This window comes from Pygocentrus nattereri, chromosome 30, assembly GCF_015220715.1.
Source record: "Pygocentrus nattereri isolate fPygNat1 chromosome 30, fPygNat1.pri, whole genome shotgun sequence".
Taxonomy (NCBI): Eukaryota; Metazoa; Chordata; class Actinopteri; order Characiformes; family Serrasalmidae; genus Pygocentrus; species Pygocentrus nattereri.
In genome coordinates, this window is record NC_051240.1 from 4878285 (window position 1) to 4892875 (window position 14591).

The following is a 14591-nucleotide window of genomic DNA, read 5'->3' on the forward strand; positions in this document are numbered from 1 at the left end:
CAATACCAAATAACAAACGCAAATACATATGTTTCAAAAACATATTGAACAGATATTTTTGGCCATTTTCATACATTGCAAAAAAATATATTTGATAAACACATTTGGAATATATAATTTTTTCCATATGGGCAGATTCAGACCTACTACACACAGACGTATAAACTTATGTGCTAATGTGCAGTAGCTGTGTACAGTCCAGAACAATGTATCAGTGATGGTTTTATTCAGAGGTAGATGAAGTACACAAATCATGTACTTGAGTTAAAGTAGAGATACCCAAGGTCAAATATCACTCCAGTAAAAGCAGAAGTTCCTCCCTTTAGACCTCCACTTGAGTAAAAGTACTAAAGTATTTACCTTCAAATGTACTTAAGTATAAAGTAAAAGTACTAAAAGAGTAATTCTGGCTCTGATCTGGTCCTGTTATCATTTTTATAACCAGACTGGCTTCATGAACTCATTTCAGGTGAAAGTCCTCCAGCGTCTCTCTTGGTAAACCAGTCTTTTAATAGAACGTCATTAATTAGTGACGCTGACGTCTATTAAAATGATCAGAAGCACAAAACACTGAAGGTAAACAGTTTCCATCAGGGAGAACCGAGTGGCTCTGAAATCACTTTTTACACACAAGCAAAGTTTCAGTTTCAGATTTATTTACAACTTAGTTCCAAGTTTAAGTTGAATAAAAACTGGCTTTAAACTCAGGATCACAGATGAGCTCCTTTACTATGTTGATCTGTAGGCGTCTGTTCATAAAAATAAACCAGCCCAAACTCATTTACTATAAAATGAAATGGTGTTTGTAGAAATTCAGAAAAAAGCCGCGTCAGTCTCGACTGCATATGTGGACATATTTCTATATTGAGCTCTATTTACACAAAGTTAGGTTAGTTCATCATTTATGTTGAACAGACTCTCCCAAAGTTTTACGCTGCTGCGCTGACGTTGAACCGCGTGCTGCACTGGGTCGGTATGACCAACAGGTCAAAACCAGCTCTAAACAAAGTGACCGCTGGGCCCTGATTGGTGCTCTGGCTTTGCGCTTCTTTCGTTTTGACGTGTTACGTTTTTATACACACAGAAACCAAAAGGAACGGCAGATTTCTCAAAATGTAGGAGGAAAAAGTCGGATATTAGACTCTGAAATGTAGTGGATTGAAAGGAAAAAGTCCCTCAAAATATAAAAACTTCAGTACAGATACAAAAAAAAAAGTACTTAAGTAACGAATTACATTTCGTTACTGTCCGCCACTGGTTTTATTAATATGAACTCTGAATGCATCAGTATAGGAGTCAGATGCAGATATCTGATATTTATCAAGTACATATTGATAAATGTTGATATTTTGGGACTAAATCTTCCTGGATTATTGTTATTAATATTTATTTGAACACTTCAAAGAATTTCTATACATCTCTATACATACTGTTTGATGAAGTAAGCAGACTTTCCCAATGTAGCTGTTTTATTCACTAACCTGCTTTATAACACATTGAATTTATTGTTTTGTTAGGAGTTATTCAGTCAGCAGATGTAAGAATACTGCACCATCTGTGTGTTTGCGTGAGTGTCAGTGTTTCTGTGGTCTTTTTAGGTGTTTCAGTAAAGAGGATGAGAGTGGTCTGCATGACAGGAATCAACCACAAACCCATGTAGCTGAACTGAAGAGTAGCACGCACACTTAGCCACACTGTTAACGTCTTTTAAAGAACTTGACCGGCCTGCACAGAGTCCTGACCTCAAACCAATAGAATGCCTTGGGGATGAATTAGAGCGGAGACTGTGAGCCAGGCCTTCTCGTCCAACATCAGTGTCTGACCTCACAAATTCCCTTAAACACACTCCTAAAATTTGTTTATAAGCCTTCCCAGAAGAGTTGAAGCTGTTATAACTGCAAAGGGTGGGCCGACATTGTATTAAACCTTATGGGTTAAGAATGGGATCTCACTCAAGTTTATATGCATGTCAAGGCAGATGAGCGAATATTTTTGGCAATACAGTGAAACTTGGGTTGATGCCTTCATGGGTGAGCATATACCAAAATAACAACTAAAACAACTAATGATTACAAACCGAACTGACTGTCCTGAAAACAAAATAGGCTACCCAGTTCTCTGCTGTAAAACCTGGAGAAACAGTAATCAAAATGAAATAGCACTCGTCCCCTACTTTCCAAATCTTTACAAAGAGTTTTCAAAGAGATACTTTTCACAGCATCTAGCTAAGATTTCATACATTTTTCAAGCAAAACAAAGCGAAGATGTAAAAGTAAAGAGTGCTGGGCTGGTCTGGGCAGGTGTTCTTCCAGGAAAGAGAGCCCTGAACATTTCACAAAATGATGGTTTGGCGACCTCATTGCAGCCCTGTGTAGCCAATCATGTGGCTGCACGTAAGGGGCCACACAACAAGGGAAACACACAGAATACCAGCACAAGGCACACAAAAAGCAGTGGTTTTTAACCTGTGTGCCGTGACCCACCAGTAGGCTGCAGTGGTACTGCTAGGGGGCAGCAGTTGTTATTTTTAAGCTGGGATTTGTGTGTTATGGGGCAGTCATGGGCTGGAGGTCAGGGAACCAGCCTCATGACCAGAAGGTCGCCGGTTCGATCCCCAGAGCCAACAGTGTGTGACTGAGGTGTCCTTGAGCAAGACACCTAACCCCCAACTGCTCCCCGGGTGCTGCAGATTAGGCTTCCAGATTAGGTTCTGTTTCACTTCATGGATGGGTTAAATACGGAGGTGAAATTTCCCTGTTGCGGGAATAAGGGTCGCTTAATCTTATTTACAATATGTAAACATTTAACCAAATGTTATTTTAAATATGACTAATTATTTGCAAAAACAGAACAATATAGGTCAGTCATATTTATTGTTCTGCCAGAATGTTTGCTGTGTTTATGTTTTCAGTGCAAGTCAAACCCACGCAGACCATGCAAACTCCACACAGAAAGGACCCTGGTCACCCGGCTGGGGAATCGAACCCAGGCCCTCCTCACTGTGAGGCAACATCGCTACCCACCATGCCGCCCTGGTTACAAACAGGGATTGTCAAAAGGAAAGACCCTGAGTGGAAAAGCCACTGTATCTCAGACTGAAGACAAAATACAGCAACATTTCACGAGATTTCTCACACTGCAACAAAAACAAACAAATGCTCAGAGTGCCTTCAGGTGATACTTTGCTTCTCATAGAAAGAGCAAACTGACATTGAGGGGCTTCTTTCCATTTTTTAAAGGTGAAAGGAGCAGGCTGAGCTTCACCACCTCATTCAGGAGTTGAAGCTTTATAAGAGCTTCCAGTCAGACGTTTGTAAGTTTGAGCTCATTTTGGATGTGCTGACAGTATCCATGAGAAAGGAGAGGACAAACAAAAGCTGATACTCGAGAAAATTCACAAATAACAAGATGTGAATAAAATAACGTCCCATTTTCACCATTTGAACAATCATATTACAGCACTTGCTTTTGTCATGTTTAAGGGTCATTTGCTAATATTCAAATTAACATACTGGAATTAAAATTTATTTCAAAAGGTATCAAACAGTAAAGCGCATTAGACGGGATTTTGGCTATTTTCATACATTTCTAAAAAAATACATTTACGTACATTCATTTTTTTAATACTACATTTCAATGTGTTAAAATAAATGCAGTTTAAAATGTACTTGGTTAATATGGTAAAATATTCTATAATACATTGTAGTTGTTTGGAATGTGTATTTTTTCCATATGGGATATTAGACTTGTTTGCACATTAAATGTTCTGGCCCCTTAAATTCATTGGGCTGTGAAAGGTTGTGTGAGCAGCCAGTTAGAAAAGGTTGGGAACTTCTGTTCTAAAGGACAGAGGGCATCGACTGGACGAACTAATTCAGAGACTGACCAGAACACAAACTGACAGATCTAACGAAGTAGACTGAATTGGAGAGAACTTTACAGTACGTCAGCAATCAAACACAATATACACCCCAACCAAATATTTGTGCTGAGTGCACAACTCTGTAGCCTACATTTAATTTTCTACCCAACTCCGTAGTGTTAGAACTTACTCAGTGTACTTTTACTCTGCTCAGAGCCACTAGTCAGGTCTGAAGGTAAGATACTGGACATGGCTCAGTGTTTCTAAAGTCAGTGATTTTTTAAACATCAGATCCTGTTTATTTTGCAGCTAAAAGTCTTGTATTTGAAGTGCTTGAATGCTTTGTGCACTGAACTGTGAAGGGCTTTTTTTTTTTTTTGGAGTGTGAACCACAGGAGATAACCAGCAGCATCCGCCACCACCTCATATCACCTGTGTCTGCTGATACAGGAGCGGTTCTAGCTAACAGCTAAGCCCAATTTTAATGCATGGAAATGAGAGACTCCAACCGGTCCCAGATCTGTGTATGAAAAGCTTTTTAGCGCTGAGTAAACTGTTTAAGCTGCGCAATATGTACGATTTTGAAATTGGGAAGTGAGATGTCATATTTGTTGTAATATCCAGTGATGCAAAGCACTTGTACTGAACAAAAGAAAAATCAGTGTTGGGAAATATAAAATTTTAAAAGCCTAAAAACTTTCACTCCCCTTTCGCAGATTCACCGTTGGTAAACTTCTTAACATTTTAGCAGTGCTTTCCTGGCTTTTCGTGCATTCAGAAACACAAACGGCCTGAAATGACACTTTATTTATTGATTTTTTTGTGAAACTACGCAGTTTGCAGTGTAACAGAGGCCGTCTCAGGTGCTGCTTTGGTTTAGTGACTGTCCTTCAAACGCTGTGGCATCACGCTCAGCTTGTTGTTCTCCACTGAAACAGTGTTATCAACAAAATTGTCAAACGGTTTTCGCAACGTTTTGCATGACCCAGTGAGAGAAACCTAGTAGGATTTCCTGTTTCTGTTGGTGTAGGGCCCCACCTCGAACACCCCAAAGCAGGAGTCGCTCTTCATATCCTCTTTTCTATCTTACCACATCCAGCAGCCTCACATTTGCATCATTCTCCGGTGCTGGGCATCGCTCGGACACATTCGGCCGTCTCTAGTTGAAAAGGACTTCAATGAAAAACCAGTCATGAGGAATCCGCTGCTCACTGTGTGGCTCATCGTCACGTTTTCAGCAGCTGGTGAGTTTGTTTTACTTCATTTCTGTTTATAAATATCTGTGCACCATTGAAATTGATATTATATGGTTTATATTATATATAATGAACTACACTACACACATAAAGCCACTGCTACACTCTTAAAAGTGGTTCTTCAAGGGTTCTTTAGTAAAGTCAATGATTTAGACAGAGCCATGAACATTCAAGAAAACCCTTTGCATGATTATAGTGGTCTTTGCATCATGTAATGTTCTTCAGATGTGCTGTAGAAACCATCTAATATAACAAACATAACATATATAAATAATATAATATAATGTAATATAACATATAATATAAACTATATAATACCTTCTTGAAAATGGTCCCATGTTGGGGCAAAAGGGTTCGTCTACTGTTACGATGTCAAGCTTGACGTTACAGAAGAACTACATTTCACCACAAAAATGAAGGTTCTTCAAGGGTTCTTTAATAAAGAAGATGGTTCTATATGGAACCATGAACACTTAAAAGAACACTTTGCATGATTAATTGGTACTCTGCATTGTGAAATCTTCAGATTGATAGAGAATGTGCTGTATAGCACCAAAAAGGATTCTTCTACTGTAACAAGCCTGACAGCATAACAACAAGAACCCTTTCTGGTGCTATGTGGAGACCTTTTTAAAAAGGCTGCATTTAGAACCATCTATAGCACATTTTCCATCTAAAGAACACTTTCATGATGCAAAGAGCCATTTTCTTTACTAAAGAACCCTGGAAGGACCATCTTTTTAAGTGTGTAGCATTTCATAATCAGTGCAGCTGAATCGCTGCCTTCATATTGTTGCTTTTTTAGATACTTTTGTGACAATCACTGAGAGAGCTTGTAGTAAACAATGATTCTGGCCCTTTTCCCTCCAGGGTTTGGTGATATCGTGTATCTCAGCAGGCAGCGGAATTCCTCTGTGGAGTTTTCCTGCACGTCCACAAATGTGAACGCAAAGCCGTTTGCGTTTTCTCTGATGCGTGACCTGGTGAAACCTGAAAAAGTGCTGTATGAGTACTTTGGGAAAAGCCCTTCCATTTTTAATGAGAAAGACAAGAACCGGTTTGTTGTGCGGGTTGTTGATTCAAGCCACCACCAAGTCACTGTGAACATCTCACACCTGCTGGGGCGCCACACTGACCTGTACCACTGTGTCTTCCACTATGATTTTCAGAAGTTTGAGGATTATCCTGGCAAGCCAAAGTTTTTTCTCTATGTTGAAGACTCCAGTAAGTAATCCTGACTGTTGCTTTTGACATTGGCACATGTTAGTTTATGGAGAGCATCATTCACTTCAGAAAGTGAGTGTTGCCATAGTCTAAGAAGGTTATTGATTTTGGGCAAATTATCCCCAAAAAATCTTTAAAAATGATGTGAAAAAGCGAGGTAGCAGTTTAAGAGAATTTTTCAACATTTTAAAACATTTCCTACTATATTCTGTATATGTTTAAAACAAGAATTGAGTTTGTAATTTGCATTGCACCACTAATCAGTTTAAACTCTGCTTAAAGTCAACAAAAGTAATGTTGCAATGATGTCATGTTACATGAATGTGAATGTAATGTGACCTTCAATCATGTGATGTAATGTGGATGTGAATGTAATGTGACTTCAGCAATTCTACAACTTCTTGCTGACTTTCCTGCAAAATTGGTAAACGTTTTTTTTTTTTTTTTTTTAGAGAAGTTGTTTTTCTTGAGTTTTAATACACTATTTCAGACTTTGTGTTAGGGCTGGTTAGCGTTGTGTTTAGGGTTACTTGATTTAAATGTGTCCATGAATGGAATATATTACATCGACACTAGGGCTAAATGACTAAAAGTTGGCTAAAATATTTAATTTTAATTTTTCTAACCAATATTGTGACTGCAATTTAAACTATGATTATGAAAATATTCCATGATGGTTATGAAAAAAAGTCCAGTGGCTGCTTGCACAAAAGATCAAAAATGTATGTATGAAAGTATTTGCGCAAAAGTGAAAATTGTAAAGACATAAAGGTATCCAAATTAAGTGTAAATTACATTTTTTTCAGTGGTCAAAAATGTAAGTAATTTAACTAAAGTAAAATTTTATGTATAAACCCATTTTTTTCCCACTTTCCGCTCTACTGAACATTTTTCAGAAGAGATTTTGAAGCTCACTGAAGGGTACAGTAGAAAAAGGCCTAAATCAACTTGAGAAGTTTTACACGAGCGAGCACAGGCCTGTTATTTTGGCCATGACCAGCACAACTGCTTTTCTTGGTTTGTGGGTTTGGCTACTTAGTTACGGTTGTGTTGTGTACGCAGCACATTGATGTTGGTTTGCTTCTGACTGGTGTGACTAATCTACAGGCATTATGAAAACTTAAGACAACACTGTTGATAATATAGACTACAATTAAAATTACTGCTCAGATTTCAAAGTGCAATTTTGATATAAGAACAATGCATTTTTCAGTCCTGATCAACACTGTTTATTGCTTCTGTTTATTTACTTTTGGCAGTAACTGTCTGAATGTAATAGAATTTATTCATTTAGAAATACATGTTTGAATCAAGTAAACTCGACGCAGCGCTGCCTTTAGTGTGGCTTTCTTTAGTGTGGCTCTCTGAAGCACTGGCTGGTTATTGTATCTGTCCTTTAGATGCCGTGAGGGATCACATTAAGCTTCTTTCTGGTCAGTCCTCAGAGCATGATTCCTTCCTCTTTCTACAATGTGATGAGATATACATGAATAACTTTCTTTATTACTACAGACAGTAGTGTCGCGTGACTTCCACCTAGATGGAAGCTCTTACTGTTATTGACAGACACAGCACAACTTTAAAGTGACCACTGTAAAAACGCAGAAGGCAGTTTTGGTTCCTGGAATGCCAGATGCAGAAGTTAGATTTTAATCTCTTTATTTTTCTGACAATTTTGCATTAGTTTTAAACATATTTTTATGCCTTTCTATAATAATATTTAGCAACAAATGGTGCTTGCCTTCTCTTTCCCACAAACATATCTAAAAAAATGGTCCATCAGTGTTTGAAGTGTTATTTCAAAAGGATTTTTATTAGGATTAGGATAATTATTAGTTTAGCATTAATTAATAACATACACCCAGTCTGGCTGGAGATAAATTTGTAAAAATGATTCTGATACTTTAATTATTCTGGTCTTTCACAGGTTTCTAATTTTTTAATATAATAGAATAAACCATATTATCCAAGAACAGTACCTCTGATACACCTCACCTCAGATACAGCCATTGAAAACATGCAGTTCGCTCATAAGCAGTAAAGAAAATGTGTTACATTCACATTAGTGAGATGCCAAAGAGTAGCTGTGTAGCATTGATCATACAGTTACAATAAAATGAATATCCAGAATTCAGCTGGATATTACAGACTGAATCTTAAAATAGTACAAGTTTACCATGAAATGAATGCACATAGATAATATTTATAATTCAATAACTTTGTGTTCATTGAATTCCTGAAACAGTGAATAAAGCATCTAAAAATACCTTTGGGAAGTCTATATAACGTAAATAACAACAAAATGTAATGACGTGCAAGTCATTTAAACCCTATATTTCCCTGAGACAACAAATCATGTCCAAACTGAGACCCTGTGTTGTTTTTTTGAGTCTTTCGGAAGTAAAGATGATGAGAGGTTCACCACTCTGTGAAAGACTGCACAATCAAATAGTGCAACAATTCAAGCATAACTAAATCTTTGTTTGCCAGGGAAATGCCTAAAACCAATATTGGCTGGCCCTGACCTTCAGGCCCTCGGGCAGCACTGCGTTAAAAACAAACATGCTCTGTAATAAAGAAATGGAAGAGATGAGAGAAGCTTCATACACCACAAATGCTTACATTAGGTGTTCCCAACAGTCCTGGTGTCGGTCCTGGGGACTCCACACTTCATCATCTTCTGAGTCAAACGATTCACTAATTAACAAACTACTTTTAGGTGAAGAAAAATGTATAGAGCAAAGGGTGCCTAGAACTGATTTTGGGAAGTAGAAGCTAACAGCAACTAATATTGCAATCATTAGATAGGAGACCTTCCTTCCTGTCACCTTGCAGGGGAAAAGAGTTGTTCTTTATAAACACCAAGCTCTACATTTGGCACAAAGTTAACACAGGCAATATCTTAGTCTGCTGAAGCATGGTGGTGGCAGCATCATCTTTAATTCTGCTGACACTCAAGGACAGATGGACAAAGCATAATACAGGCAAACATTTCAATCTGCTCAAGACTTGAAAACAACTTGGAGAAAATTGGTTCCTAGCACAACAGCAAAACAAGGCCAAAACTACCTCGAAGTAGCTGCAGAAAAAGAAAGTAAAAGTGCCCTCACTAAAGAAATGGGAAGCAACACGTTCCACTGTAGTTCTGTTGGAAACTCCTGAGGAGTTTTTGGACCAGCTTTTTTTTTATGCCATTTTTGGTAGTCACAGAAGTAGCAACGTTGACTTCGCTGCAGGTTTAGTCTCCCCTGTGCTGTAAGTATCCTAGGTCTGTTCAGGGGTTCAGATAGTGACGTCATACTATAAATTAAATAAAACTAAATCAATAAACATGTTTTTCTTCCAATATGATTGACACAAATGGGTAACAAACATTTACAGTTACATTTTTGCTGATTTTGTTCAAAAATATGTAAAAATAAGTGGTGCAACAGAGCCCAGTGTGAATAAATCCTAGATGAACAAATCCCTTATTAGCTCTAAACTCAGCTCAATTTGATCCTTGTTGGTGCAGCGCACCCTGAAAGTTGTTCGCTGGACAACACACTTTTCAATTTAGACTAATTACACTCAAAGCTAGTAAAACGTGTTCTATAATAGTCCAAAAATAAATATTAATATAATAAATAAATAACAAATTAATATAAATAAATAACAAACATACAGTGTTGTTCTGTGGTTGTAGCGTATTCTGAATGTGGACTGTCACTCAGTTACTTTTACATTGTGACCACTTTGTGTAGTTGCACCATTACATAAGCACAACGTGCTTCTTTAATTAAGGCCTAAATGAGGGGAAAAGCAGAAGTTGGTTTGATGAAACTGCAGACGGCTGTGGCTTTGGGTTTTTTATCTGTATCTTTTCAGGAGTGTTTCTGACCTGTGGTGGACAGTTTGCCTGTATCACTTTCTCTCTCTGTCCTCTCCGCTTTATCTCCAACTCTTTATCTCTCTCAGTTTGAATGCACAGGTGTACTAAACATGAGCTAGCATGCAACGTTATACTGTAGTGTGTTGCTATAAGGAGATGTTTATATATCTTCACTGTCCTAAGAAGGTTATAATGCATGTTAAACACAACAAGATTTTGTTTTAAACCTTTTCGTTTTCTCTTCATGAAATCTTCACACAGTTTAAAGGGCATCTGGCCTTTTCAAGTGGTGCTGCCGTGGTGGTGTAACAGGAAGGACAGGTGGCATACACTGTTACTAAATCATGTTACCCCATCATGAATTCTGAACATCAGGCAGTTTATCAGACTCCGCACGTTGTGGTTCTTTCTGTTCAAAACTCCCACAAGCTCCATATTTCCCCAAGTATGTGTGAGAGGTTTTAAGTACGTAAACTGCCCACACAGTACTGAGAACACTAACTGCACATTAAAGGAGCTTTCTGGGAAATATGCAAATTAGTCTCCCCCTTTTTTTAAAAAAAAAAAGAAGGCAGTAAGGCAAAATATGATGCAGTGGAAGGTGATGCAAACTAACAGACTCTCAGTGGCAGATAAGTGGAAAGTGTCACCTACGATGAACATCAGTACCAAATACCAAAATCAGCACCTTGCCACAGTGGAAGATGTAAAGAGTGGACTGGCCAGAGAGTCTTTCTGACTGAGGATGGCATGTCCTGTGACATTTACGCTTGACCTAAAAATGGTATAAAACATTTTATATACAAGATGTTCAGTTGCTTGTTAACACAGACAGCTAACCTGCCAATCACACAGCCGCAGCTCAGTGCATTTAGGCATAGAGAGAGATGAACAACTTGCTGAAGTGCAGACCGAGCATCAGAACAGGGAAGAAAGGGGATTTAAGGGACTTTGAACGTGGCGTGGTTGTTGGTGCCAGATGGGCTGGTCTGAGTATTTCAGAAACTGCTGATCTACTGGGATTTTCACATACAACCATCTCCAGGGTTTACAGAGAACGGTCCAAAAAAGAGGAAACATCCAGTGAGCGGTCAGTTGTGTGGACGAAAATGCCTTGTTGATGTGAGAGGTCAGAGGAGAACGGGCAGACTGGTTCCAGATGACAGAAAGACAACAGGAACTCAAATAACCAACCAGAATCTCTGAGGAACGTTTCCAACACGTTGTTGAAAGTGTGCCACGAAGAATTAAGATAGTTCTGAAGGCAAAAGGGGGTCCAAACTTTCACTAGCCAGGTGTACCTTGCTAGTAAAGTGGTGTCGTAACCTAAATGTTAAAAAGAGCCATTTTGCCCTTTCAGCAAAAGTCAAACCACCTTGGGAGCCACAATATTTTATGTCCATTTAACCGTTTTGGCTGTAAATATGTCTCAGTATGTGCTGATGTACTAGTATAGACTAAAAATATAACAAACAAAAACAACGACTTACTTTGCTCTGCTTTAAGCTTTAGCTCAGCTATAGCTGCTTTTCTCACATCTCTGGCAGGAAAATGTTCCCGTTCCACCTTAAATGGTGCAGCAGTTACATTTGGATGCCTCAGGCACCATTTAAGGTGAATGTGAATATTTGCACAAGAAGCTATTGCACGAGAAACTGACTTCAGCCTCGCAAAGTTCAAGCATATGACAGTTTCTCGTTGCAGAATAAATGTATTAGGAAAGCAGGTGGAATGATTATAAATGCAAATAAGTTCATTTAATAAATCCTTCTCTTTGTTGTTTCTTTAGCTACTAGCCAGGCAAGATGATCTTGTCTATGTTGCTAGGCTGACCAGTCTAGACAGCAACCTTCAGGGTTGAAGGGTGAATTAGCAGTTCTACATTAACTCCAGTGTTAAAGATCATTTATTGTTAGAACTGTGTTTGAATGATCAGCAGAGCTTTGTTTTACTGAGGATTATTTTATTTTTACCTAAAAATCTAACTGCTGTGGAGCTGCGACAGGGCAATAAAAGGGCCACATGTCGCCAAGCCCTGGGCTAAAAGGGGGCAGTAGTACACAGTAGTAGTGCTTTTATTAGGTAATTTAATACCTTCTATATCCACTCTTGGCCTGAATAACTTAAGTCATTGTCAAAGGCTCTACACAAATTTCTGATGAAATATTTTCAAATGAAATAGTGAGCATATTAACTGTTTGCATGTAAACACCTTTTTTTTTGCAGTTCCTGAAGAGTGCACTTGCTACAGCTACGAGCCATTGCTCTACGCTCTATCAGCTGCAGCAGTGCTGCTGTTCCTGTGTGTGCTGATTCTCGCTGGAGCCTACTGCGTGAGTATCACTGTAGTCTGTCTGTATTACATGAGTATCACTGGAATGTCTCAGTGTAGTCTGTCTGTAGTGCATATTACTGTAGTTTGTCTGTAGTGTGTGAACATCATTGCAGTCTGTCTGTAGTGCGTGAGTGCTGCTAAATGGGTTATAGTTTCTGAGAAGAAAACCCAACAGTGTGAGGAACTTCAGCTAAACTTCTTCAGAATGTTTTTTTTCCCTTCCGTTCATCCACAGCTGGTCAGAATAATTACTTCACACTTAAAACAAGACGGTTCTTCAAAGTTTTTTCATTAAAGAAATCGGTTGTATATACCCTCTGCATGGTTAAATGATTCTTTGCATTGTTTAAGGGTTCTTCAGACTGATGTGTATATAGCACCAAAAAGGGGTCTTCTTGTAACAAGCCTGACATCATAACAATAGAAGAACCCTTTTTCAAAAAGGTTCTAGATAGAACCATCTACAGCAGAAACATCTGAGCAGCAGTAGAGACTCCAGTGTCTTTTGTTTTTCTGTCTGATATCATTGTTCTCCAGGAATAACTACAGAGATATTAAGGAGATCTTTTGTGTTGTTTTCTAAAAGAAGCAGAATTTAACCAGTTAGACTGAAAGGGAAGCAGTCGGTCATATTTTGGTAGGATGACCCGTTTTCAGTTCTTATTTCAGTCTGAATATGTTGTTAGTGCTGAGTTAGACACTGAGACAGCAGTGGGTGTCAGGACAGGCTGAGTGAGTGAAATCTCACCGCAAGAAATCATGTTTTTGTGATTTTGCCACATGTAGGGCGTGTTCACACATCTGGTTAGAAGAGGCTGCTGGTTTATTTACACCTTCTGAGAGATGATGTGTGAACCCCACCCTAACGTTGTCCTCTTCTCTGTTGCTGTCAGAAGAGGCCACCCAGCCAGCCGAAACCACAGACAGTTCCCATCTACGAGGAGATGAACGGGGTGAGAACAGTGAACGGAAAAGCAGGCAGCTGTCATTTCAGCACGTATCTGAACGAGCAGGAGGAAACCGAGACGTCTGAATATATCCGGCCCCGCAGAGAAAACCCCTATGACCCCTTGCCTGGGTCTGACCCCTACAGCCTATAATATCATTGTTTTTTGATAACAGTGTATTACAACTGTGGTATCTAAACCATGGTGCACAGAACATCTCTGAAGCTCTTCTGGAACTGGATTAGTTTTACCTGGGGAGGTTCTGTAAGAGATTACTGCTGAGATCGGGGACTTTAATCCAGTATGAATCTGCACTGTGTCATTTGTAGAGTGTATAGTGGTCATATTCCAATCCACCTCATGCTAAGGGAATAACAAATACTGATCACAGACACAGCCTTGAAGCATATTACTGTTATTGGATATGTACAACGGCATCATCTTTGGGAATCTAGGGGAACATGGAGATTTTATCCTAAACCAACTGACCAGTCAGGTCGCATACATTATATCATACAGCCTCCACTGGGAAATCTAAGCCTGTTCCAGCCCTGCTTTAGGCTTTTCATGTTACAGGATTGAAGTGGCCCAGATCTGAATGTTTGCCTGAATATGAAACAGATCCTTTTAGTGTTAACACAAAATCTGTATATTTATATATATCTGAATATCAGATTGGAGACACTTTCATATTTGCTCCTAGATCTGACGCATATCTACATGGCTTTGCAACTGTAATGAGAAGAGTCGGTTTGGAAGAGTCAGATCAGAACCTTTTTTTCCTCATCTGTGCAAGCTTAGGTCACTGTGGTCATCATCCTCGGTTGACAGATATGGATCATTTTGACATGAACTTCTGAATCAGTTAGGCTGAAAGTTCTCTGGATCTAAGAAACTGAGCAATACAGCCTGTAATGTAAAAGCAGCCTTAGCAGCCACAACACAGCATGTACTTTATAGAGGAACTGTAATAATACATTAATATGAATATATACTGTAACCTTGAAGTGTAAGTCAGGTCACATTTCTGGGTCCTTTATGGTAAACAAGTAAACTCACTGTAGCACTGAGCCTATATATATATATTGTTGTTGTC

The 14591-nt window shown here is 38.8% G+C and overlaps 1 protein-coding gene across 2 annotated transcripts; it reads left to right on the forward strand.

The window, feature by feature from the left end:
- Positions 1 to 4907: 4907 nt before the first annotated feature.
- Positions 4908 to 14565, forward strand: LOC108424824. Of its 2 annotated transcripts, none has more exons than XM_017693081.2 (4): positions 4908 to 5106; positions 5989 to 6342; positions 12440 to 12546; positions 13445 to 14565. In XM_017693081.2, exons 1-4 carry the CDS (start codon positions 5055 to 5057, stop codon positions 13646 to 13648), a joined length of 717 nt encoding a protein of 238 aa, XP_017548570.1. In that variant the 5' UTR covers positions 4908 to 5054; the 3' UTR covers positions 13649 to 14565. The 2 variants fall into 2 exon arrangements, with proteins under 2 accessions (XP_017548570.1, XP_017548569.1); XM_017693080.2 differs by having other exon boundaries at positions 4911 to 5106; positions 13442 to 14565.
- The last annotated feature ends 26 nt before the right edge of the window (positions 14566 to 14591 follow it).